This window comes from Rhodnius prolixus, unplaced genomic scaffold (genome assembly GCF_049639745.1).
Source record: "Rhodnius prolixus isolate KJV_2025 unplaced genomic scaffold, Rpr scaffold_1, whole genome shotgun sequence".
Lineage (NCBI taxonomy): Eukaryota > Metazoa > Arthropoda > Insecta > Hemiptera > Reduviidae > Rhodnius > Rhodnius prolixus.
In genome coordinates this window covers 4,851,985-4,878,566 of record NW_027411581.1, presented here as the reverse complement: position 1 = coordinate 4,878,566, position 26,582 = coordinate 4,851,985, and the positions used below count along the sequence as shown (strand labels likewise).

The following is a 26,582-nucleotide window of genomic DNA, read 5'->3' as shown; positions in this document are numbered from 1 at the left end:
ATTTCTATCCTTTGAAGCACAGTTTTCTGAGTTGAATACACAATCAATCTTCTGTTCTCGGCCAAGATTCAGTCATTCGTAAACCCACAACGCTTTGCACACTCTAAAAAGGAAATCAATAAATCACTCTTCCCCTCCCCTTCCAATTTTATGTGTGTAAATTTAATCAATGAGCTTGGAAGGAGATACTAAAAGAAAGAATCGGCAATGCTGAGAATCTGCCCAATTTCTTTCTATGAATGTGTTATAACGGCACGTTAGAGGAAGTCGCATTCCCTAAATATTTATTTCTCCAAATTATCTCTTCTCTCTTTCTCAGACCTCAAACCTCCTCACTGATGACGACATGCACACAAAACAACAAAACAAAAAAGATAGACAAACCTATGAAGCAATATTCAATCGTTATGTTATTAATCATTTCTATATACATATGTATATATATAGAGAGAGGGAGTCATTCCATTAACCTCTTACCAAACTCGCATGAAACAGTCATCATCATGGATGGAGAAGATGAAGACAACGCGCCCTGGTCGACCCGATTTATAGCTGTGGAGAAATTTTATTTTTTGGGTGTTTATTTGTCGATCGTACAAAATACGCATCTTTTTGCCAATACACGTCCACAGAGACAAAAAATTAAACGACAAATCTTTCATTTAATTTTTTATTATCACTATTTTTTTTTTATTTTCAGCGTTGTATTGTCAATAATTTTTTTTTTAAAAAGAGACTAGCCATGAATACTAAATATAAGGGAAATAAAAATTAACTAGGTGTGGCCAACCTGCCTCCAAGAAAACATAAATATAAAAGAAATGACAATTAAATGAATCTATTCTCGCTACACAATCAGCTGACTTGATAATCAAAAAATTATTAAAAATAAACAGGTAATATTAAAAAAAGTTTAAGGTGGCAACATTGGTTGTGTAAAAAAATATTATCGTGCCATAAAAATCCCGAAACAACTAAGTGGAGGCAACACTGGCTGTAGAAAAATGTGCTAGAGAGAGAAATATTATTTCACTTTTTTTTTTCTACTTTTTTCCTTTATATTCATAAGGTATACAAAAAAAAAAGAAGAGGGGGCCCACTTTCCATTCAATAGGTTGTGATTAATTCATAAGAATGAATCGCTGGACCCCCCCCCTTGCACCATTCAACCAATTCACCCACACGATCCTTATAGTCGTCACTAGAGGTCGCATTGCACTGGGCTTGCCAGCTTCCTTGGTCCCAGGACCTCCTTAATTTTATTTTTTTTTTAATTCAAAGACACCACTTTATTTTATATTTTTATTAGAGATGAATTCTACACACGCAATGCAATTTAAATTTTTTTGTAAAAATGAAAAATCATAAATATTAAATATTAATCAAATTTTTAATGGCTATTTAATAAAGTGGTAAAAATAAATTGAACAAAATTCCTTGAATATTACACTTTCTTAAAATAAAATTGATTCCATCATTACTTTATTCTTAAAAATCAATGAGCAGTACTGGGAGCAGTAAGTGTGATTAGAGGATGCTCAGACAATCTAGGCTATGGAGAAGAAACATTGAAAAAAAAACAGAGCTGAATTCAAGACATGATTTGGGAAAATTAATTTGAACATAATAAGGAGATAGAAGTAGAAGATGTGGTACGATTCTTTAAAACAAAGACCTAAGAAGTGAGAAAATGATTTTCTCCAAAGAAACAGAAATAAAGGAAGACAACTTGAAGTTAGAAGAGGAGATGAAAAAGCTACCAAAGATTTGAGGTGTGGAAAATTGAATGCTTAGAAGAGAAGGATTTGCTGACTAAGTAGGGAAATCTGGTAGGAAAATCAAGCCGGTCAAGTTAGTAGAGTTTTAAGAATATTTAAAATTTGCAGGAATAGAAACTGGAGGTAAAGAAACTTGAGGTACAGAAGTTGGAGGTAAAGAAACTTGAGGTACAGAAACTTGAAGTACAGAAACTGGAAGTAAAGAAACTTGAGGTACCGAAACTGGAGGCATAGAAACTGGAAGTACAGAAATTGGAGATATAGAACCTGGAGGTAAAGAAACTTGAGGTTCAGAAACTTGGAGTACTGAAATTGGAAGTAAAGAAACTTGAGGTACAGAAACTGCAGGCATAGAAACTGGAGGTACAGAAATTGGAGATATAGAAACTGGAGGTAAGGAAACTTGAGGTACAGAAACTGGAGGCAAAGAAACTTGAGGTACAGAAACTGGAGTCATAGAAACTGGAGGTACAGAAATTGGAGGTACCGAAACTGGAGGCATAGAAACTGGAAGTACAGAAATTGGAGATATAGAACCTGGAGGTAAAGAAACTTGAGGTTCAGAAACTTGGAGTACAGAAATTGGAAGTAAAGAAACTTGAGGTACAGAAACTGTAGGCATAGAAACTGGAGGTACAGAAATTGGAGGCATAGAAACTGGAGGTACAGAAATTGGAGATATAGAAACTGGAGGTAAGGAAACTTGAAGTACAGAAATTGGAAGTAAAGAAACTTGAGGTGCAGAAACTGGAGGCATAGAAACTGGAGGTACAGTAATTGGAGATATAGAAACTGGAGGTAAGGAAACTTGAAGTACAGAAATTGGAAGTAAAGAAACTTGAGGTACAGAAACTGAAGGCATAGAAACTGGAGGTACAGAAATTGGAGATATAGAAACTGGAGGTACAGAAACTTGAGGTACAGAAACTAACATCTACGATGACAATAGAGTGCAAGAGAGAAGAAAAATGAACAAAAGATTAGAGAACATGTAAAACGAAGGAAGTTTTTTGTTTAAGCAAAACAAAGTCTTTTTCGCATGCTTGATGAGGAACAAGTAGAGCATCCAGTGCTCCAGTAACTGTCAGACAGTCCAACATGGACGGAGAACAGTCGCGAGAACGAAGAGGATGGATAAAGTGGAACTCAGTTAACAGTACGAACTGTTAACGACAGCATGCAGCATCAACAACAGTACCTAATTGCTTGACGACAAACTGATGTTTGGCTAGAGAGAGAGCGAGATCCAATGCACCAGTGTATATAGTATCACACAGTTGGGAGTATGCAGACTCCCAGTGGATTTCAGAACATAAAAGGGACACCAGCAACAATCACTGGATGTGTTGAAAGGGTGCTAGTATTTCGAACAAACCTGCGCGCGCGTGAGTATAGTCTGCTATGAATAAATTATAGATACGTTTGTCCAGTATAATTATCATGTCCAGTAAACTGGAGAGCTTTCATTTATTTATTTAAAATGCGCGCACACAGACGCACGGACAGAAAAAAGAGAATTTCACATGCATTGCTAACTGTCCTGTTAACTCTCCATTATTATTGCTTTCGTAAGAATTGTTTATTTATTAGTTGGAACACTGGAAATAAATTTACACTAATTACAAAAAATTAGTGATTAATTATTCAATTCTAGAATTGTAATTGTAATTGATTTTAAAATACCCCTTTTATATTCTGGTTTATACTTTGAATAATTATTTAAATTTATTGAATGATTGGTTATTCTAAGAATCGTGGGAGACGCCACGGTAGTCGAGCGGTTATAGGCTAGACCCGCAAAGCTGAGATGTATTGCGGTACTAGGCTATATTCCCAGTCTATACCTGTAATGGTTTATATGAGAAATTTATTGTGAAATATGTTTGCTAGTCGCTCTGTCCACGACACCTAATTGGGTAGTTGGACGTAAAGCCTGCCTGAAAAAATAGGCATTACTTTACTAAGAATCGTGGATTGCCGTTTAAAATTGGATCAGTTCAGAATAAAATCATCAACTTTTTTTCTTTGTTAAGCATTAGCGAATCTCTTTCAAAATATTCTACATACCATCTGCGTGTTTTTAAGGTCCCGTCTAAACAGGTAAGGCATTTTTATTGAATGGACTGCCATAGGGTTAATGGGAAATCGTAATCTTCAGTTTGAGATATAGCAAAGTCAAGCTTTCTTTAGTGTCCACTTCAATATAATGTACTATTCTAAGTACTTGCAATAATTAAGGGAATGGACATTAATATCAAAATATAGGATTCCAGGTCTAATGTAAGATATAATCCTGAGTGCATTTTTTTTGGTTTTTGCCTTTTGGAGTTTATTAGATGAACATTAGCAGTAAGTCTAGTATACACTAAGTGAAATGGGTTTGGTAAAGTCACACTTTAATCATTGACTGACGTGTAACACGTGAATGTAGAGCAGCATCTAGCAGGAGTACAGTGCTACACTCTAGCACTAGTTAGTGTAGAGTATAGATACATATATATGTGTGTGTGTAGTTTAGGGTAAGGAGAATCAGTACACATACGAGGTAACACATAGATGGAGAGTTTGTGATTAAAGGAGGGACAATCGCGGATTGAATAATGTAAGTTACAAGGTCCAGCACTTGAAGCCCAGGCACTTAGTCACTTCGCGCACCAACTTGCCGGCAATTCGCCCATAAGAGGAGGGGAATGGAAGGAAGTTGATGGTGTGTGATTACGCCCTGCTTGGCAGCAATCGGCCTCTGGCCATCCAACAGCCTTAGCCACCCCACGCTCACATTGGCGAACATGTTTCTATTACACGGCACTTCACCCCACCAAATCAAATTGTCAACTATATTCAGCATAGAGATATAGCGACAACTATACGTATCTATTTTGCAAGTTTGAACTTGTTAAATTAGTGTTGAAAATTGTGTAAGCGCACAAAATGCAATTCAATAGTGCAATTATTTACTTTAAGGAGACGTAGAACAAATCGTTAATTAATATGGCATTCCAAAAATATATTACAATATATGCAGGGCAAGCCTTATTATGCATTATTTTACTGATTCTACTTGAGTCTCAATTAAAAATTTGCAATCATACAGGTTGCTTGTCTCCTCTACTTTTGGCACTTTATAAGTTTGTCCAAAAGACTAAGCATAATATACATGTTTTAAAATTCAAAATTGTTATTAATATTTTTTTTGTTAGAGGTATAAAAAATGGACAGTAAGCTGTAACAAGAAAATCTAAGATCCGGCAGCTGTATTCGAACCCGGGATTTCCCCTACCCACTGAGTAGATGAATTTCTCAGTAAAACATATGTTCCACAGCACAGAAGATCACCTAACCCTTAATTTCAAAAGCAAGGCAAAAAAAATAAAAAAATAAAAAATTAAGACTGAAATTTGCAATAATTTTGTTTTGTACAAAGATGTACATACTCTACAATTAATTGATACAAATTAGTTCGTTGCGTCTTTGCGTTGATTTCGGTATGAAGAGATTAAAGATTAAAAAGAAAAAGTAAAGTAAAGTGATGCCTACTTTTTCAGGCAGGCTTTACATCCAAATTAGGTGTCGTGGACGGAGGCGACTAGCAAACATACTTTACTACAAAATTTCTCATATTAACCATTAAAGGTATAGACTGGGGAATATAGCCTAGTACCGCAAAACATCTTAGCTTTGCGGGTCTAGCCTATAACCGCTGCGGCTATCGTGGCGCCTAGATCAAAGGTTAGAAACTGTACATTAGTATAGGAAGTGTTTTTAGTTTATTGTAGTACACAGATATTGTTGTATGCGTTGTTACAGCTGGAGGAAAATATTGTAGCTAAGTTAGCTGCTGAAGCTGTTTTTCTGGTAGCGACAGATTAGATTGTACAATATACTTGCCACCTATAGTATAGTATTACGTACTCTGTGTTGGTATATTTTTATACAGTATGTGTGTCTTATGTATGCAGTTATACAGCATACAAGTGTGTACATCTTGTTGTAGCATGGCTAACATGAGATCGTATGTTGGTTGGTCTGTTTTTTTTTACATGCGTGCGCCCTTTATTTAAGAAGATAACTGCTTTACAATTGTATAATGGCCATCTAAATGCTTGCCTTTATCTACCTGTGTTGGTATCACCATTATTCATGTGTACTGAGTCACAGTGCTGTACCAAATGTTTATAAAATGATATAATTTAATGTACTCGTGGACTCGAGGCGCCGAAGTTTATGATATATGGACCACTAAGTAAACATCTTTTATCTTTAAAGTAATTTACAGTCCAACACGTTTATGTTTTTAATTTTTTTTTCTTCCTCATAGTGTGACACAATGGTAAGAGGAACTACTGAAATTGTGAACAAATTGTGGGTATCACGTTTTTATAGGAATTTTCCGATTTGAGACCAATAATGTGTGTGAATGATTTTTTATTTTATTTTACAAATCAAAATGAGTGTTTCGGCCTATCTATAGAGCTTGTGGCTAATTCAAATTTGATATCTAAATTTTAGAGCAACCATCAGAGCCGACAATAATATCTTGAATAGATCCATAAGCCTACTTTAAGGAATCCTCCATTTTCCATTTTCTCAAGATTTTCCACGAAATCAGCTGCTACGATTTTCTTTCACCCATTTTCCTGGGATAAACTGGATAAAAAAAGGTTATTTTACCAAAGAAAGTATCCACTAATCTTTTCATAGACCTAAGTAACTGCATACAGCACAGCTAGCAACTTTGCTCAACAAAGCAAGAAGATCAACGCCAGCAAGTCCAATCATTTTGATGTGCACTGTCAAGCAGAACAGAATGTTGACGTTTTTCTAGCTTTCTTTTTAGTCCCCTTTCCATCCCTCCCCCATTCTTTGATTCTAACTTGGAATTGCATCGACCAGTATGAACATGTTCAATTTTAAATAGTGATAAAACTGGAAATTATATTAAACTGGTAATTGATTCTTCAAAGAAAAGCTCAACTTAAAACTCCCTAAGAATTTCTTGCTAGAGCTTTAAGCAACAATATTCAAGGAAAACATTAAAAACAGGAAAAAAATCTTAAATACACATTTCACAAACTATGAATTCATATCCTTTGCAAATATTTATCAAAATGAGTTTGAAAAAAAAAAAAATTAAGAAGGGGAGCTAGCAGAAGAACTAAGAATTGATATGAGGCAGGATGTGAGATAACAAAAGCGAAAGCGACTTCTTATGAGGCAATAAAGGAAAAAAATATTATAATGCTGAATATTCGCATTACACATATGTTATTCTTAAAACTTGAACTGTTTACTGAATATTTATTTGGCGCTCACTGTAAGGGCTAATGATGTGGTTAGTGGTGAAAATTCCAGGATAATATCAGAGAACAGTGGCCCATAAAGATACAGGAAATTCATAAGTAGATATGGAAAACTTATCACAGTCTTTTTATGCACACAGCTGATGGTAATAATTATTGAATCCTGCTGAAATTATAGGAGAAGGATAATTGAAAGCAGGAGTCGCCAGTCATTCACCCATTTGGTTTTCTATTTCTGATATCAAATTCTAGGAGACCAATCCAAGGCTACTAAAAAAACCGCTTTGGACATTGTTAAGAGAACTGGTTGCCCAGGTCTTTCTTGCCTGGTGCCCAGGCATTCAGATCACAGGCTAATCGAGGTAGCAGATTGCCTAATCCGCAAAAAAAAAAACTTCTTTGCAACCGTTGTAGATGCTCTAAAAAAAGCTGTCGCGTCAGTGCAATTTTGTGTAATATAAAAATTTCTCCTAACATCAGCCAGAACAATGAACGATTCTTTCATCTACAATAGTTTAAAAGTACATCATTAGAGCGCTATTAGAGAATAATATACAATAATATTTAGCCTGATTGAAAAAAAAAACAAAAAAGAAAAAGAAGAAACTATAGCATTTCTAGGAGTCACAATAGATTGCAGGCTTACTTGGAAAAGTCATGTACATACCTTGAGTAACCAGTTATCAAAAATAATTTTTTTATTGAGAAAACTGCGTGAAGAAGTTCCAGCTGAGGTTATAAAGACTGCCTACCATGGTCTATTTCACTCCAGAATGGTATATGGTATTGAGCTATGGGGTGGAATCTCCGAAGCTTCCATTGTATTTAAACTTCAGAAGAGAGCTATTAGAACAATGATGAAGAAGAGAGCTCGAGTCAGCTACAGGCCTCTCTTCAAAGAATTAAATATATTGACGCTACCCTCAGTATTCATTTTGAAACAAGCACTGTATAAGAAAAAAGAGCCTTCAATTGAAACTAGAGGTGATAAGCATAATCACGATCTACGTAATAAAGATGATATATGCATACCTTACAAACGACTAGTGATGTCCAATCAACTTTGCAGTGTCATGTCGGCGAGAGTATTTAATAAAATTCCCTTAGGTGTAAGACGGTTAAGTGAGAATCACTTCAAACGAACCATCACCCGTTTTTTGATGAGGAACTGCTTTTATGATATAAAAGAATTTATAAACGCAGAGTGGAGTGATGAACATTTCAAACAAGACTGAAAGTTTTAATATATAATATAAAGTTAGTTTTAATACACAGTGCGAAGTCCGTTATTCTAGATTAGTGGCATATGGTTGTTATTGTTTTTCTTATGTTTGACGTGCCTTTTATATTGTATTTATGTACACAGGCAAAAAATAAATAAATAAAAATAAATAAATAGAAGAATATTGGATAACTGAAAGTACGATTTCATAGTTTTTTTTTTTTTAGAGAAGGAGAATTTATTTTTGAGAATTTAGTTTAAGATTAATAGCGGTAGACATTAAAGGGAGGGAGAAATCCAGAGAACGCTAATTGTAATCATGAATTTTACACAAATATTTTTGGTTATTAAACAAAAAAAAGTCACGATAGCCGAGCGGTTAGAGGCTAGACCCGCAAAGCTAAGATGTATTGCGGTACTAGGTTATATTCCCAGACTATAAATAGGCGATTACTTAGTTATTTAAAAAAATCTATTGAAAAGAAAAAAACGTTCGACTGAATTTCCTTACATTTTCCATTATTATTTTCTAGTTTTTTTTTTTTTTATTATTATTTATGACGGAAGTTTGCAATAACGGACAATCTTACAATCTTAAAGCTGCCGCCCAGAAATGCTGGAAGAAAGACAAATCATAGACAAAACTGCCGCAGTCCGGATTTCTGACTACAAGGAGGAGGAGAAGGGTAAGAACTTAGGAGCAAACACCCTTGAAAAAAACGCCCATAACTCGTATCTAGAACATATACGGACATTATATTCACACATAAAAATAAATACACATACATTCTGTGCACCACGGGTCACCGGTTTTTACCAAGATGGCGATTCGTTAAAAAAGAAGGCCAAAAAAAAAAAGAGAAGAAAGAAATAGAAAAGCTCGGTGGGGGGTGTCCTTTCAAAAGCCGTGGATATGGTCGCCCATTGGCCAGTCAGTCTGCACGGGGAAATCGGCCGTAACCACCTCCTCCTCTCCTCATTCCCCTTCTATTCAAATAAAAAAAGAGAAAAAAATTAGGCCTAAGTGACTTTTTTTTATTATTATTATTATTTCTCTTTTATTATTTATTCATGAAAGCAGGACAGTACGAAAAAAATGGTTCCGCTTTGGTGAACAAAGAAGGCCAAACAAAACAGAAATGTGCTTTCTGCACATGAATGGAACGTATGCTTTATAGTTTCGAAGATTGCTTTGTTCGAAAAAAGCAGAAAAATCAATGGCGTACAGACTTTGTTTGTTTTTACTTTCTCTAAAACAGGAAGTCCTCCGTGGACGGAGGCGACTAGCAAACATACTTTGCCGCAAAATTTCTCATATTAACCATTAAAGGTATAGACTGGGAATATAGCCTAGTATCGCAATACATCTTAGCTTTGCGGGTCTAGCCTATAACCGCTGCGGCTATCGTGGCGCCTAGATCAAAGGTTAGAAACTGTACATTAGTATAGGAAGTGTTTTTAGTTTATTGTAGTACACAGATATTGTTGTATGCGTTGTTACAGCTGGAGTAAAATATTGTAGCTAAGTTAGCTGCTGAAGCTGTTTTTCTGGTAGCGACAGATTAGATTGTACAATATACTCTAATTGTCTAATGGGTCTAGCCTCTAACCGCTCGGCTACCGTGGTGCCTTAAAGATGAGTAAGTGGTATGCAGTTAATTAAACTTATAGGTCACTATAATGTGATCAATTCACACTGTCCACGATTGAATTGTATCAACTGTCAACGGCCCTGATGCGTACTGTGTCTGAATCCGTTAGACGCCAAGATCTTTCCTCCCATTTCGCCCTGCAGATCATTGAACAATGAAAAAACTATAAATGGATTAATTCTGGATCTAGCGTCACAAAAGAACAATACCTCCTGACGATTTCTTAAACAAAACAAAACAAAACAAAAAAATGAAGAGGTCATCCTAATTACAAGTAAATATTACTTGATAGCTCCTTTTCACAATGCCAGGAGATCACGAGCCACGAGGTATTTGGCGAGAGGTGATTCCGGGGGGACCGTCAAGAAGGTAAGAGAGGTTCAGTTAATGAGCCATACAGACTTGTGTGGACACACGCCCTTTAGACAATAGACACGAGCCTTCTTCTCCTCGGTCTCCCTACAAGAACCAGAGATAATAGTCTTGTACATCACCACACCCTTGCCCCCCCCCACTTGCGGCCTACCTAGCTCAGATAGACACACTGTCGTCTATCCGCAGAGGAGCACACGTTCGCTTATAAAAAAAACTCTATTCCCACTTCAAGATAGTGAACATTCACATGACATCCTGTTACCTCAGATTACGTAATTGACTTCAATACTGTGTATAAGTCCCCTACAATAATGACGTAACAGCTCCCGAAAATCTCAATCCCAGTTCCAATAAAAAAAAAAGTTTAAAACAAAATTGACTCTAACTTACATCATGTCAAAGTTCAAGTGAAATCCTCCCGATATCCTAAAAAAGAATAAGAAAAAACTCAAAACAAGCTGTACAGTCCTATTTCCGGTGAAGTGATTTTCTAACAATGTAAAAATTTTGAGTAAAAATTCCATGCTCATAAAAAATTAAGACTGAAATTTGCAATAATTTTGTTTTGTACAAAGATGTACAATATTCTACAATTAATTGATACAAATTAGCAAATTAGTTCGTTGTGTCTTTGCGTTGATTTCGGTATGAAAAGATTAAAGATTAAAAAAAAAAAAATTAAAGTAAAGTGATGCCTACTTTTTCAGGCAGGCTTTACATCCAAATTAGGTGTCGTGGACGGAGGCGACTAGCAAACATACTTTACTACAAAATTTCTCATATTAACCATTAAAGGTATAGACTGGGAATATAGCCTAGTACCGCAATACATCTTAGCTATGCGGGTCTAGCCTATAACCGCTCAGCTATCGTGGCGACTAGCAAACATACTTTACTATAAATTTCTCATATTAACCATTAAATGTATAGACTGGGAATATAGCCTAGTACTCAGAATATAGCGCTCAGCTATCGTGGCGCCTAGCAATCATACTTTACTATAAATTTCTCATACTTTCAATGTAGCTTCATCTCAACATTATCCCTCATCAGTCGCGTATTTATTTGAATTCAAACATTTGAAATAAATTTATCATTCTAAATTATTGTAATGACTGGAGCTGGAATTATTGTAACGATGTTCTGGCATGCATTTTATAGATTCTGAATGGTACAAATTTAATTCCAAAGATTTCTCCAGTGATTGTTCTAAAGTTCTACTTTCTGGAGAAACGTTGACGTTTGTTTCTACCAATTATATTAGACAAACGCAAAATACTTTTTTCTCTTACGATTAATTGGAGAAAGTAAAAAATGCTTAAAATAAAAAAAAAAAAAAGGTTATAAATAAAAAATCTTTAAAAATAATTACAAGAATAAATAATAAGCATCTCATTTCAAATACACCAAATAATTATTTATTTTTTAAGACATAATTTTTGTTTTATTCATAGACGAAAGATTATCTATACGGTCACGAATTGGTTAGTCTATCTTTGTTGATTGTTAGTAACTTTATGCGCTTGCGTGAATCGCACTTACCAATCACATCCGTTGATTGCGTATTAATCAAACGTTCTCCAATCATGAAAGCTATTTTGTTCTCCCTCTCACAATGCTTATTTATTCACTATTTTTTCCAAATAACAGTTTATTGTTATTTTTGTTTACCTGAAAATAAATAAATAAATTTAATTAAATTGCTACGCCATTTATATTATAAAAATTTCTTTTACTCTACTTTATAATAAGAGGAAGGAATTAATTAAGACAATATTTTTTTTGGGGGGGGGGAGAAATTAGCCGACCTGAAGTGCCTCCTTAGTAAGTAGATGTTTCATGTTTTTTTAAAAGATTTTCTAAATAAAATGGCCTCAACGATTTCCTTTAAACATTTAGCGTACTTATCGCGATATAATAGTTCTACAAACTTTGTATTAGAAACATTCTCCTGTAAAAATTCTATTAAGGGTACAATGTGGGTACTACAAGGGTACTATTCTATTGTATAAGGGTACTATTCAATAAGGGTACTGTTCTAAAAGGGTACTATGTTGATACTAATATGGAACTATTCTATTGTGGGTACTAGGTGGGGACCTACTAGGGTACTATGTGGGTACTACTAAGGTACTATTCTATAAGGGTACTATTTTGGTACTACTAGGGAACTATTCTATTATGGGTACTATTTGGGTACTACTAGGGTACTATTCTATTAAGGGCACTATGTAGGTACTACTAGGGAACTGTGTGGATACTACTAGGGTACTATGTGGGTACTATTATGGTACAATTCCATTAAGGGTACTTCCATGTAAGGGGATAGTTAATTTAAAACAAAAAATGGGTACTTTAAAGAAATAACATGTATAATATTGAAGTCAAATATCTTTTTAGTGCAAATTAAATGTTTAAAAAAAAAAATTATATACGTAAACTGCGAAACTTGTTACGAAAAAGTCATGAGAGTATACAAGCTTTATTTCCTCCTCAGATAACCTTAATATCCTATTTGTACTTCCTGTGGAAATACTCGTAACTACTTTTCCTTAAAAGCTCTAAAGCTGTAAAGCTTCTCTAAAATTCCTCTCACCCTAATCTATACAGATAGAAAGAAACCAATCGGAACTCTACACCTTTATTTTGTATTAATTTTTTTTTCCATTGGCTGAACACACACGAGCCACCCATTAATATGACACAATATATCATGGTTCCATCTCACACCTCTTTTTTTTCTAATTTATTTTTTTTATCTCGTTAACAATCTAATTAGTATGAATTAAGAGATTTCCTTTGGCACAGATTATTAAAAGTTCGTTTTACAAGATAATGTTTTAGTAATTCATCACACATTAAAGTAATTATACTTAACGTGTAAATTTATTTTTGGTATTCAAACAGAATATCAAGCTTATCTTTGTTGGTACTGGGTTCGATTCCCGGCTTTAGACCTTGGATTTTATTTAATGGTTAATAAAAGAAATTTATAGTAAAGTATGTTTACAAGTCGCCACGATAGCCGAGCAGTTAGAGGCTAGACCCGCAAAGCTAAGATGTATTGCGGTACTAGGCTATATTCCCAGTCTATACCTTTAATGGTTAATATGAGAAATTTACAGTAAAATATGTTTGCTAGTCGCCTCCGTCCACGACACCTAATTGGTTGTTGGACGTTAGTTAATCCCCGCCTGAAAAAATAGGCGATTACTTTACTTTACTTTACTCACTCTTTGTTGGTTATTTCTGTTCACATAAAACGAACAAAAATACATTCCCCCTGCATAAAAAAAAGTAACCTAAATTTTGCAAAAAAAAAAAAAATAATAATAATTACGCGAATATAGGAAATATAACAAAGATAGAATTCGAAAAGAAAGGAAAATGACAGTCTGACAAAATCGTTAAGAGGTTTTGTATAAGCATAGTCTAATGTTCGGATGAAAGATGAAATCCCTGAAAGCTGTCTTCTGTGAAGAACGGCAAAACACTTGTTTAAAGGAGTAGGCTATTGATTCCTTTGCGGTTTCACAGGCTTCAGCGGAGAAAGCAAGAGAGTAGATGCTTGTCTGGTATAACTCTCGTGTTTAAACTGGAATGATTTCCAACCGGTTTCACGGAAGCAGCAACTTAGCATCTGCTTACAATAAATAAGCACACGGCTTGCCTTAGCAGCTAAGCATAGGAGAGAGATAGAGAGAGAGAGACAGACAGAGAGAGGTGCGGAGATGAACAAGATGACGCGAGAAGACAGGGCAAGGTAAGTGTTACCAGTCTCTGAAGATCTCTAGCGGTCGAGGGGGAGGTGGATGCGAGAGAAGATATTTGCCAGCTGGAGTGAGGTAAATGAATGAAAGAGATATTGTGTGAATCAGCCTCCAGGCTGAATTCCAGGTTGATCAATACTATTTCGCTTGGGCTGATCATTGTCATTTACTGCTGTATCAAAGAAAACCTGATATAAGCAATCAATATTCTTAACTTGGCGATAAGTATGCATCGATTTATGTATCGATTAGGATCGATGTAACCAATCTCTTGTTCGATAAATAAAAACCACTCCCCAACTTCACCCAACTTCCTCCAAATGTAATTTAAGAACAATAAATCGAGATCATAAACTGTACACTTAATACAACTAATAAAAAGATGAACAATGTATTTTTTTGAGGACAATCAACTACAAAACAAACAAGCAATAAAATAACTAAATATTGACCAAATTATAAATTAATTTATCGTGTTGCAGTTTCAATGTAATCTTTTTCCCACCTAGAATTGCATAATTGTAAAGCTCTGCTAAATTTTCGTTGCAAGAGAAAGTGCCCAGGAAAAAATCTCCTTTTTCCAATTAAGATTTAAGCCGAATTTCCTTTGAAGATTTTCTAATTTTTCCGATAATCTGAGTGATTCAATGTGGTCACATACGAGTATAACTATTAAGTAACTAAGGCGCCACGGTAGCCAAGCGGTTATAGGCAAGACCCGCAATGCTAAGATGTATTTTGGTACTAGGCTATATTCCCAGAATATACCTTTAATGGTTAATATGAGAAATTTATAGTAAAGTATGTTTGCTAATCACCTCCGTCCACGACACCTAATTGGTAATTGTGAGCGAAATTCGAGTTGAGGTCTGTCCGAGGCTTAATGGAGACAGCAGTGCTTTTAGGCCATTGTTTCTTTACAGAGCTGCCGCTAGGCATCGCTTAGAGCGGACGTTTGCTTATGTAATCCTTGCTTATATGTTCGTTAACAAATATGCATCAATCGCCACTTCAAAGCACAAATATTCTTCCACTTCTTCAATCTCCGCTTTGGGCCTGCCTCAGAAACTGAGCCTATCTGATCACCCTCAAACGTCATCTCCTGATTCCCATCCAACTCAAGCGACTCTACCCTAATTAATGACACCTTCTGGATACAAACTCTTCAACTGAAATCACTGTTTTCCTCTCAATCATTCCATCCAACTGATCTATTACTTCCTTAGCCTATCTTTACTTTCTTTTGCCAAGACCAAAGTTTTGCCCTCCTAGATTACAATTGATCTGGTGATCGCCATTAGAACTACACTACTCATTTGTGAATTCTGGCAAAAAGAATTCCAATTTATAAGTGAGTAAAGTAAAGCAAAAAAAAGTAATTGCCTATTTTTGCAGGCGGGCTTTACGTCCAACTACCAATTAGGTGTCGTGGACGGAGGCGACTAGCAAATATGCTTTACTGTGAATTTCTTTAATTAACCATTAAAGGTATAGACTGGGAATATAGCCTAGTACCGCAATACATCTTAGCTTTGCGGGACTAGCCTCTAACCGCTCGGCTATCGTGGCGCCTAGCAAACATACTTTACTGCAAATTTCTCATATTAACCATTAAAAGTATAGACTGGGAATATAGCCTAGTACCGCAATACATCTTAGCTTTGCAGGTCTCGCCTCCTAACCGCTCGGCTACCGTGGTGCCTATTTATAAGTGAAATAACCTTTTCATTTTTTATCTCTTTCACTGAAATTTCGTCTTATAAAAATTCACGGGATAAAATCTTCAACTGAAACCATATTTCTCCCATGGGCCAATCTTCGATTCCTCTTTCCACGGCTTCAGTCTTCAGAATATCAGACTCTATTGAACAGATCCTAAGAAATATTTTTACACGTGCAATAAAAATAATTTAAACTAAAACCACCGTGAATTATTATATAAGGCAATTTAATTATTCATTTTATGACCATATCATAAAATCAGCCCACAAATAAAACAATTAATTTTTTTTTATTATTATTATTATCTACATAGAGGTTTCCTATGTATGACTGAGTCCACAGAAAATAATTAGTAAAATTCTTCAACTGAAGGAGTGTAGGTTAGCTTGAATATAGTTCGTTTAAGTTCTGAAGGGTATTTTTAGGTTGTACTATTGATGGCAGACCATATATGCGTTTGGATATATGTAGTTCGTTTAGTTGTGAAGGAAATTTTTAGGTTGTATTATTGAAGGCAGACCACATATATGCGTTCCTTCTTACCAATTGATAAGGGTCAATTTTTTTTGTAAAGATTGGAATTTTTACTACACTTTAATAATTAATATTTAATTCCTTTTCTTCCACCAATCGACAGATTGTCAGAATCAGTTCTTCCGGTCAATCACTGAAGAAGTAAGGGAAGTCGTCTCTTGCATCTGCTGAGGATCGTATTTCGAAGGAGATGCAGAAATCACGGCTGACTATTGAACGAAAAGAAGCGGAAATATTATACACTTCCGTGATGGAGAGATCTCAAATTGAGATAAAATATCTAAATGCTTCACTTTTTGTCACTAAACTTGACGATTCCTTAAGAGATTGAAAAACTAGAAAAAGAGCGATGCTTAGAGCGAAGTCAGAACATCTCATCAGTTAAAAAATCTAGCAGTTGTAGATCGTTGATTAATTTTTCTTGAGATTTATAAGTCAGCATTCTTAATAATTACACTAATATTACAATTTCTGCTAGCAACTTATCATTATTTGCAGCGTATAAATATGGTTAATTGAAATAAAAATAAAAAAAAAAAAAGCTATAGATTTTTTTTATTGGCAATTAATTGATTTATTATGGTAATTAAAAAAAAGCCGGGGATACAAATAGAATAAGATTTTTACTAGCCAAGATAAAAGGTATTTTTTAATTACGTGTAATAAAAATTATAAAAAAAATAATAATAGTTTAAAGTATCTTTATTTCACGGACAATATTTAGAAACGACTTAAGAGGCGGTTTTTTTTGTCTTTTTCTATTATTAACCAACCAGCAGTATTGGGGAAGTTGTAAATGGAAGTAATCTTAAAACGTTGAATTTTTACTTAATGCTTACTTTACGTCATTTTTAAGAAACGTGATGTTACAGTTTTTCATCGCGAAACAATATCTTGTGATATTAACGAAGTTTTAAGATAAAAGTGTGAAGTCCGACATAATGTCGTTAATTGGTTTAAGAAAATTACAATCACTTCCGGTGGGTGGATTTTCCATCTATCCACTCTGAAAACCTCAAATCGTATACTTCCGATCAAACTCAAATTTGCAACAAATTCTGCATATATGTTTAGCTTCATTTAATCATAGCGTGCGTAAAAAAGAAAAAAGATTTAAAAAATTCCATACAAAATTAATCGTAAACATATTAATATAAAAAATAGAACATGAGAAGAATCTCAAAGTATGGGGAAGTAAGGGCCAAGCCGAGCAGAGAAGAAGAAGAAGTATTATAGTGAAAAGAGACTTTACCCGGATAGATGTAAAGTAGGAGGCAAAATGTTAAGCCTTGAGGAATGGTGGAGTGCTAGCCGAGCCTATATATCTTCCTTTCTCTGAAAAGGGTGGGTGTGAGAAGAGGAAGTAATGATCTTTGAGGCTACTAAAACAGGAAGAGTAACGACCACGCGCGGTGGTCCTCTACTTGGAGCGTATGTACGTTGTAAGTGAGTGGCCAGAGTTTCCTGACACAACTCTCTATTTACTCGCATACAAAAGCCTACCAAACTCCTTCCACCCATACGACTCATACTAACACCATGAGAAAGCCATAAAGTCCTTTCTTATTGGCCGGTATGTCCCACGGGTTTCCGTAAAATATTTTAAAAACTGAACCTTTTAATTTCTGTAAGAAAAGGTGGCGAATTCCAAGAGTCTTTTTTCCCCCAAGAGGATTTAGTGAGGACCAAATCTCAGATATACGATCCTTTATTCCGGACTGTATTATAGATATATTTAATAAATTTGTAAGGCGCCACGGTAGCCGAACGGTTAGAGGCTAGACCCGCAATGCTAAGATGTATTGCGGTACTAGGCTATATTCCCCAGTCTATACCTTTAATGGTTAATATGAGAGATTTATAGTAAAGTATGTTTGCTAGTCGCCTCCGTCCACGGCATCTAATTTGACAGTTGGACGTAAAGCCCGTCTGAAAAAATAGGCAATTACTTTACTTTACTTTTACTTACTATTTAATAAATTTGTATTAATTTCATCCAAACACCATCCCAGTACAGAAACAATGAAAATGATTTAATATTATATAAAGTATAAGGAAAGAATTGTTGAGGCAGTCAGTCAATATGCTCTGAAACAAGTTTACACGGCCACATCTCCACAAGATGTTGTGTTTACTTGTTAATAGATTGTGTGTTGGGGGGTCTCACCCAAACGAAATGTGTGAAGGAGGGTGCAAAGGGACGAGACGAGGTTGGCTTGAAGATAAAATTTATAAATAGGGAGAGTTTCCTACTTCTTCTTCCTTTTTTTTTTAATTTTATTTTATTTTTATTTCTGGAATAGTGGGGTGGCGCGCTGAGTGTATGTGCCACCGCCGCCGCCAGAATGACGAAGATCTCTGTTGTGTTGCTCCTTCCTGCCCAGCTTTAAAGACAGCGCGCGTTCACGAACACATTTCCAGCCAGGAGGTCATATGTTCTGTTCAAGAAGACGCAACCAAGTTAATAACCCTCCCCTTTGCCCTCCTTCCCCCAACCCCACCCTCCGACACCGCCAAGGAGGGCAAGCCTTGGTTGTTTGGACCCGGCCAAAATAAACGTATGTCTGTCTGTCCCCAGCGTGTTCATGGACGTAACAACGATAGAGGGTCGGAGACCTTGTTCTATTCTTATCTTTCCAGTATATATACATACTGTATGTCTATGTGTAAGTTAACTTCTCCTGTGACTTCAATATATTGTAATATACACTAAAAAAGAAAAAAACTCTGTGCAGTCCGACCAACCCGAAGTTGTCCGACCCTCATTTCCCTTCAGGTTTTTAGGAGAGTAATTATAGCCTTTAATGTCCCTGGGTATCTCATCATTTTTGTTCTCTTTCACTCTAAAATGGAAAGCATTGCGATCGAGTAAAATTTTTCAAATTGTGATTTCACTGGACATATTAACGTTTTGAGGAAATTTTTCCAGGGGTGTGTCACCAAAATATCTCCATATTAAAAAAATTGCTGTAAGCTAATACATTAAATTCTGGAGCACTTTACACTATCGATTTTTTTTTAAAAAAATATTTCCAAGGACCTTCAATTTTATTTTAAACTTATTATATAGGCGCCATGGTAGCCGAGCGGTTAGATGCTAGACCCGCAAAGCTAAGATGTATTGCGGTACTAGGCTATATTCCCAGTCTATACCTTTAATGGTTAAAATGAGAAATTTGGCAGTAAAGTATGTTTGCTAGTCGCCACGATAGTCGAGCGGTTAGATGCTAGACCCGCAAAGCTAAGATGTATTGCGGTACTAGGCTATATTCCCAGTCTATACCTTTAATGGTTAATATGAGAAATTTGGCAGTAAAGTATGTTTGCTAGTCGCCACGATAGTCGAGCGGTTTGAGGCTAGACCCGCAAAGCTAAGATGTATTGCGGTACTAGTCTATATTCTCAGTGTATACCTTTAATGGTTAATATGAGAAATTTATAAGGTAAAGTATGTTTACTAGTCGCTTCCGTCCACTACACCTAATTTGGTAGTAGTTGGGCACTGAAGTCTGCCTGAAAAAATAGGCAATTACTTTACTTCACTTTAAACTTATTATATTAATTGCATACAAGTAGATTTATTAATTTTTGTTGAACAAATTGTCCAGCAAAATTCAATTTGGGGCAAATTTATGAGGAATGTGGTTACGCTTTTCTCTGCTAAAGTGCCATTTCAATGAAATGTAGAGTTTTACCAATTGTACAATTTAAAAAAAAAAAATGGTAGACAATATCGCTGTGTTTTATCCGTCCTAGTAAGCATATTTATGACATCCTTGATCAGTTTCGGATTTTCATCCATTATCAGAGGTATATGAATCACTTTAGGGTAGAGAATTCGAATTCATTTTAAGTTTTCCCCTTACACTAGCTCCTTCACTCAGTCAGCAAGTGTAGTGTGAAATAACAATATAAAGTGAAGTCGATTTCTCTACTCCAAATCGATTAATCTTAGATTTTAGTTAGAAACTTGGAATATTGTAAGAGGAAGCAAAACAAAAAAGAACTAAATTTTTAGCCTGAACTACTTACATTAAATATTAAACTGAAAACATTGATCCAGGCATTTTAAGCTGTATTTGCAATGCAAATGATGCAAGAATATTTTGTGAAACATAATATTTCGGAGAAAGATAAATTGCGAGCCATTGAACTAGATGAACAAATCGGGTGTCCCGTAATTGCGCTGGGAACACAAGGATCGAAACTGGATGAAGTAACTTCCATCTTGGGATTTTCTTTAGACAACTGAGCATAAAGTACAGTTTATTCTGTAACCTACCTGATTTTCTTAATCAAAGCATTTAAGTCAATCACTTTTAGTTTTTTTCTATTCTCTTTTGGTCAAAACAAATTATCAAATTTAAGTCATTGAATAGCAATTTATTTGGTATAAATATGATTAAACAATAAAAAATAACAATTAAATGACACCTGTGAACAAGATGATGTTATAAAAACAATGTGTCATTCAAGTTCGTCCATCTTTAATAATAAAATTATTTTATAGTTTTCATTACTTTTACTGTTATGTTTTTTTTTTATTATTTTGTATTATTTAATATTCAATATGGCCTAATAAGGAAATAATTCATACGCAAATGATTAGTGGACAGTTTTATGTGGTGGGAGCAAACGAAAAGAAAGCTAGTATTGTGATTGGTTGGCTGATTAAAACGTCGGCATTAAATTAAACGTATCGAGCGTTCTTCAAAATGGTGATGGTGGGGGTTGAGTGAGTGGAAAACCAGAACGAGTTTGCAATTTTCTGACGGCTAAATAAGGAATGAAATGGGTCAAAATAATAATGGTTACCGTACAATCAGGAATCAGAATTAAGATAACGTAAACAAACTGGAGTAGTCACACGATTTTGCCTCATTTTACATCAGTTTTTTTTTTTAATTAAGAATTTTTACTAAAAAGTAAGCTCAGCAGCAAATTTGGTATGCAAACTGAAAATTTTGGGTTAAATATTAAATCTTTATTAGTAAAGTAATTGTCTATTTTTTCAGGCGAGATTTACATCCAACTACCAAATTAGGTGTCGTGGACGGAGGCGACTAGCAAACATACTTTACTGCAAATTTCTCATATTAACCATTAAATGTATAGACCGGGGAATATAGCCTAGTACCGCAATACATCCTAGCTTTGCGGGTCTAGCTCTAACCGCTCGGCTACCCTGGCGCCTAGCAAACATACTTTACTGCAAATTTCTCATATTAACCATTAAAGGTATATAGACCGGGGAATATAGCCTAGTACCGCAATACACCTTAGCTTTGCGGGTCTAGCCTCTAACCGCTCGGCTACCGTGACGCCTTATTAAATCTTTATTAGTATTTAATAAGATTTAAGTCAATGCTTTGCTCTTAAATAGAACTTTAGAGGGAAACTTAACCACCCAGTCGCTCAATTGAATTTTCTCGCAAAAACGTTTCAAATAAAATTTGCTGATAATTGACGAAAAATAAATTTTGAAAAATAAATAAATGAAAAATTGATAACAGTAATATAGCATTTTCTTTTTGCGGGACTAGTCCAAAAGGTTATTGTTCTGACTCGCAGGATGTCAACACGACCCGATATTAATATTCCCGATATTATTAAGATTAAACTTGTACTGTCTTCAATTTTGCTTCTTATTGTGGGGGGGGGGGGGGTTGACTTCATTAACACAAAAACAATTTTTACAAACCACTTTTTTGGCCTCAGGACAAGCTCAAAACGAATATTTCCGGTGGAAGCTAGGAAATCGAAAGTTTGACACGATCACCGGTACTTCCGGTTACCAAGTACAGATACACTCGCCTAACTCCGCTTACAACAAAGCTCAAGTTTCAATAGATTTAGCTGCAAGCTTCTGAAGTCTTACTTAATCTTCCGAAAATGATTACAATTTGCGAAGCATTTGTAGCAGGAAGTAAACGCGCAAGAAAAACAAAACTCATCGCTTTCCTGTTGACGTATTTCCACCGAAACTAAAACTTCATTTCCGACGAGCGCTATACTTTCTTTCTTCATCGTGAGAGAGCTAAAAATAGTCAAATATTACATAATTGGACGTGAAAGAAAGTTGGGATTATTATTAATGAAATAATAAAAGTAAAATGGTGACAAAAAAAAAACATTGCGTAGTTAGCGGTACTATGAGTCGCAGCAGTTCCACAACAAAGGCATATATTGTAAACAAAAACAAAAAACATAACGGTTCCTCATTGCGTATTATTTTAATTATGAATGAAATTGCCAAAGATTGTAATTTTTGTTTTTTATTTCTGTATTTACGGCTACGTCAAGAGCACAGTGCCTAGGCTATATAGTCGTCTAATCGTAAACAAAATAAAGACGCTTGTTATCTTTGAATTATGTCGCGCAAGCGCACAACAAAATATTGATAAAAGAAAAAAAAAAAAAAAAATCTTAGCATGACGTTGTTATGTCCACGAATATTGATAGGAACCTCTTCAAACTTTGATTGGGTTGTCCGTACGTCGGTCGGTATGTCTCGCAACTTCTCTCAATAACTCGTCCTTTACTTCGTGTCATACTCTCCACATCTTTTATTACTTCGGCTGTAATTATAGAAAAACCAGCTCTATAGGTCATCCTTGTACAGTTGGCCACAGTTCTAAACACACAAACACAGCAAAAACCAACGTGGCGTACAATAAGCGGACGTGTCCAACAAACCGGAAGAAGTCCTTTTTACTCTTAACATTTCTTCCAACCAAAGTCTTATCTACTAAAGAATAACGAACGTCCTCTATGTATGGAGGACATTGACTTCACAGCGTGAAACAATTAAAGACAGTTCTAACAACAACAACAACAACAGTCAGATGTACGATAAAATGGCAGCAGATTACAGGTGACAACTATATGCGGAAGTAAGTCCATCAAGTTTTCTGATAAAAAAAAAATCACGTTACCCTGTTTGTGCCCACATTAATTGTCATACTACGGTCACTAATAATAGTTATAACATTTTAGCAAGGCTTTATTGTTCTTTTTCTATTCTTTTAATTGTTATCATTTTTTAATTAGAATTAATAAGCGTAAATATTTATCAAGATTTTTTTAAAGAATTAATTAAATCTAGTGAAACTTATGTTAGTCGCCACGGTAGCCGAGCGGTTAGAGGCTAGACCCGCAATGCTGAGATGTATTGCGGTACTAGGCTATATTCCCAGTCTATACCTTTAATAGCTTATAAAATTTATAGTAAAGTATGTTAGGAGGTTATAGGCTAGACCCGCAAAGCTAAGATGGATTGCGGTACTAGGCTATATTCCCAGTCTATACCTTTAATGGTTAATATGAGAAATTTTGCAGTACAGTATGTTAGCTAGTCGCCTCCATCCACGACACCTAATTTGGTAGTTGGAAGTAAAGCCTGCCTGAAAAAACAGGCATTACTTTACTTACTTTACTTATGTCACTGCTTATTAACTGAAAGCCTGGACTTATTTATTAAATGTTATGGCAAAGATAAAATTAAATAGACTTTAAAGTTGGTACGCACGATCAAAGTGTGAGTAAAGTCCGTTAGAACTTTACTCGTCGTGCACCTTTTCTTCAACACTTCTAGTATTTGTATATTGGTGGGTGTGGGGGAGCGATACACTACAATGGAGGTAACATGGAGTCCTGGAGCCACAAGGAACGCACTCCTAATGTTCTTCTTACACTTTTTGTTTTTGCTAAAATAACCTCCACGAACAATCGTCTTTTCAATGTTCTCTGATAACCCTTTCAGAGTGGGACCAGTCAGTGTGTCATTGATATTGTAATGAGTTGTACTCCTTACTTAAGAAGAACCAGTACACATGTCTACAAGAGAAAGAAGAACTGTTAGGAAAGAGCGGAAGAAAGGGAAATATGAGGTGAACATGCGGGCGGAAAGGTAGCATGGTTTTGGGGAGGTCCTTTTCTTTCTGGATCAAAAAGGATTTCCTCTGCGGGTTTCTAAAACTAGAAAGATGGACGAAGTATAGAAATAAAAATTGGTTACTCCAGATCAAAGAAAGCGGTAAGTCCATTTTCCAAATTTTTGTCTTTTATTTTTAAGTTTAAAAAAAGGAAAAAAACTGTCGCGTCAAACATTTCTTAATGAAGAGCCGGTTAGAGCGAAGATCAAGTCCTTTACGCTAAAGCACTAAAGCAATATTTCCGTTAGATTAAAGTTTCAAAATAAAATTTCAAGGATCGTTCAAATAAAACTATTTTACACAGGAAATTACGGAGATAAAGATACAGCAAAGCTGCACTTCCGGTGGAATAATATTATCTTAATTCATAATTTTGGTTAGGTTCTTTATGCTTTAAATTACATTCCAGGTACACATTACATTACAGGACTGCAGTACATAAGTATAAGCATTCAGAAATCGCACTTGATAACAGAATAAATTCTTAATTTTCCCCTTAAACAGCTTAAATTCTTCCCTCCCCAAGAATCCCACTCGGAATGTTGCCAGAAAGACGAATCGAAAGCGTAGTCACTAATTAGAAATGTCTTTCCAATCAAGTTTTCAACAAATATCTAGACAGGTTTCCAAAGAATTTAATTTGAATTTGGTTACTTCGATTTGAACCTTTATTTTTCCAAAAAAAAAAACATGGTTTTAAGTCTCGAAAATCAATTTTAAAGCGATTCTGGCAAAGCTGTAACATCAGACTTTCATTTATAATCATTTATTCGTATGTATAATATTAAAGCAAGCATCAATATTTCTTTAATAACGCAGTAAGTGTGGACTGAGTCGCCACGGCTAAACCCGCAAAGCTAAGATGTATTGCGGTACTAGGCTATATTCTCAGTCTATACCTTTAATGGTTAATATGAGAAATTTACAGTGAAGTATGTTTGCTAGTCGCCTCCGTCCAAGACACCTAATTTGGTAGTTGGCCTATCTGAAATAATAGGTAATTAATTTGCCTAATTTTTAATAATGAACTGAAATTAGTTAGAAAACATGGACAGACAGTTTTTCTAACATACGAATGGTCTATAAAATACTGGTCCAACAACACTGTATTAAATTATTTTCTGTACAGTATTAAAACCATTTTGTTTATGTAATGATAATGTGTGAGCTGAGTAGGTAAATTAAGTGACCGTTAAGCCAGTGAACAACAGGGTGACTTTGCAGAATTACTTTCTTTTACTATTTTAGACATAAACTGGTTCCTTGGGCATGAATTCTTCTTTCTGGTTGTACACTTCTGGTTTTTAATCTTATGTATATGCTAAGAAACCGCAATTACGGTTTTGGTTAATACCTAAGGTTGTAAACTTTATCTTGCGGTAGTTTTTTTTTAATTGGTCAAGCATTTCTGGTGTAAGTTTAAATTTGTTTCCTAATTTAGGTGCCACCATTTGCCCTGGACAATAAGCTTACGGGCAAAATCAGCCAATCGAAAGAATCAATTTTTGCCGTTTTTTTTTTAGATTTTTTTTCGAAAATAGCTGCTACGATTTTCTTTAAACTTGACATTCTTATTGTTCATACATAGCTCTACAACTTTTATCAGAAACTTTTTGCCGGAAATAAGGGGAATTATGGGTAAGAAAGGTGGTTAGGCTTACGTAGCCGTTACAGTGCATGTTAGAACTCATTTACCAATTAAGTATGTATAGAAATTACTATTGTGGTACTGGGTTCGATTCCCAGTCTTAGGCCTTGGATTTTATTTAATGGTTAATAAAAGAAATTTTTAGTAAAGTATGTTTGCTAGAAGCCACGGTAGCCGAGCGGTTAGAGGCTAGACCCGCATAGCTAAGATGTATTGCGGTACTAGGCTATATTCCCAGTCTATACCTTTAATGGTTAATATGAGAAATTTTGCAGTACAGTATGTTTGCTAGTCGCCACGATAGCCGAGCGGTTAGAGGCTAGACCCGCAAAGCTAAGATGTATAGCGGTACTAGGCTATATTCCCAGTCTATACCTTTAATGGTTAATACGAGAAATTTATAGTGAAGTACGTTTGCTAGTCGCCTCCGTCCACGACACCTAATTTGATAGCTGGATGTAAAGTCTGCCTGAAAAAATATGCAATTACTTTACTTTACTTTTTATTTATAGGAATTAAATATGTAATAAAAATTTCAATTATATGAGAAAAATGGCCAACCGGAAGTGCCATATTTCGGGAAAACAAATATTTGTAGTGTTTAGCGATTTTTTTCCCCCGAAAATGATATTGACGTCATCTACTTT

The 26,582-nt window shown here is 35.2% G+C and overlaps 2 protein-coding genes across 2 annotated transcripts in view; both read right to left on the bottom strand.

Annotated features, from left to right (window-relative positions):
- Nucleotides 1-26,582, bottom strand: part of Cph (BCL11 transcription factor chronophage) — a 120,848-nt gene that overhangs the window by 82,163 nt on the left and 12,103 nt on the right. The window lies entirely within an intron of this gene.
- LOC141452871 (uncharacterized) lies at nucleotides 1,410-21,751 on the bottom strand. The gene is made up of 3 exons (XM_074125370.1): nucleotides 20,386-21,751; nucleotides 8,111-11,998; nucleotides 1,410-8,025 (listed from the first exon to the last, which is right to left on the bottom strand). The coding sequence occupies exon 3, from the start codon at nucleotides 2,710-2,712 to the stop codon at nucleotides 1,864-1,866; it is 849 nt and encodes a 282-aa protein (XP_073981471.1). The 5' UTR covers nucleotides 2,713-8,025; nucleotides 8,111-11,998; nucleotides 20,386-21,751; the 3' UTR covers nucleotides 1,410-1,863.

Coding starts and splice junctions, on each gene's coding strand:
- LOC141452871 (XM_074125370.1), bottom strand. CDS start 2,712: ATGTTAGTTTCTGTACCTCAAGTTTCTGTACCTCCAGTTTCTATATCT.